Genomic DNA, 1,038 nt, shown 5'->3' with positions numbered 1-1,038 from the left:
CCACTGGTGACAATCGATGGGGGCGGTGACCATTGACAGCGGTGGTGACAACCAGTGGTGACGGTGACAACCGGCAGCGGTGACCATCGGTCACTTGGGATGGTGACAACCACCAGGAGCGGTGACAACCCCTAGGAATGGGGAGCAGTAGCGACGGTGACAACCGGTGGTGACGGTGACAAGCACTGAGAATGGTGACAACCACCGGCGGTGACAACCGATGGGGACGGTGACAACTGACAGTGGTGGTGACAAGCATTGGTGATGGTGACAACCACCAGGGATTGTGACTGGTAGTGACGGTGACAACCACCAGTGATGGTGACAACCACTGGTGAGGGTGACAACCAGTGAGGGTGAGAGCCATGGGTGATGGTGACAACCACTGGTGAGGGTGACAACCACTGGTGAGGGTGACAACCACTGGTGACGGTGACAACCAGTGATGGTGACAACCAGTGAGGGTGACAACCACCGGTGATGGTGACAACCACCAGTGATGGTGACAACCAGTGAGGGTGACAACCACCAGTGAGGGTGACAACCACTGGTGAGGGTGACAACCACCAGTGACAGTGACAACCACTGGTGACGGTGACAACCACCGGTGACGGTGACAACCATTGGTGACGGTGACAACCAGTGATGGTGACAACCACCGGTGATGGTGACAACCGCTAATGATGGTGACAACCAGTGAGGGTGACAACCATCAGTGACGGTGACAACCACTGGTGAAGGTGACAACCAGGGATGGTGACAGCCATGGGTGATGGTGAGAACCACCAGTGATGGTGACAACCAGTGAGGGTGACAACCACCGGTGACGGTGACAACCACACGTGATGGTGACAACCAGTGAGGGTGACAACCACCGGTGAGGGTGACAACCAGTGAGAGTGACAACCACCGGTGAGGGTGACAACCGTCGGTAAGGGTGACAACCACTGGTGATGGTGACAACCACTGGTGATGGTGACAACCATCGCTGAGGGTGACAACCGCCAGTGACAGTGACAACCAGTGATAGTGACAACC

General features: G+C 56.6%; 1 protein-coding gene across 4 annotated transcripts in view; it reads right to left on the bottom strand.

The window, feature by feature from the left end:
• Nucleotides 1-6: 6 nt before the first annotated feature.
• Nucleotides 7-1,038, bottom strand: part of LOC110392062 — a 10,176-nt gene continuing 9,144 nt past the window's right edge. For 2 of the 4 annotated variants that reach the window (XM_021384020.1, XM_021384019.1), the window contains one exon: nucleotides 7-440. In XM_021384020.1, the coding sequence (XP_021239695.1) occupies nucleotides 132-440 (309 nt within the window). In that variant the 3' untranslated portion in view covers nucleotides 7-131. Of the gene's footprint in view, nucleotides 603-1,038 lie in introns of all 4 variants that reach the window. The other 2 variants (XM_021384017.1, XM_021384018.1) reach the window with 1 other exon arrangement.

This window comes from Numida meleagris, unplaced genomic scaffold (genome assembly GCF_002078875.1).
Source record: "Numida meleagris isolate 19003 breed g44 Domestic line unplaced genomic scaffold, NumMel1.0 unplaced_Scaffold891, whole genome shotgun sequence".
Classification (NCBI taxonomy): Eukaryota; Metazoa; Chordata; class Aves; order Galliformes; family Numididae; genus Numida; species Numida meleagris.
The sequence above is the reverse complement of the archived record's forward strand: the minus strand, read 5'-3'. Positions and strand labels throughout refer to the sequence as shown.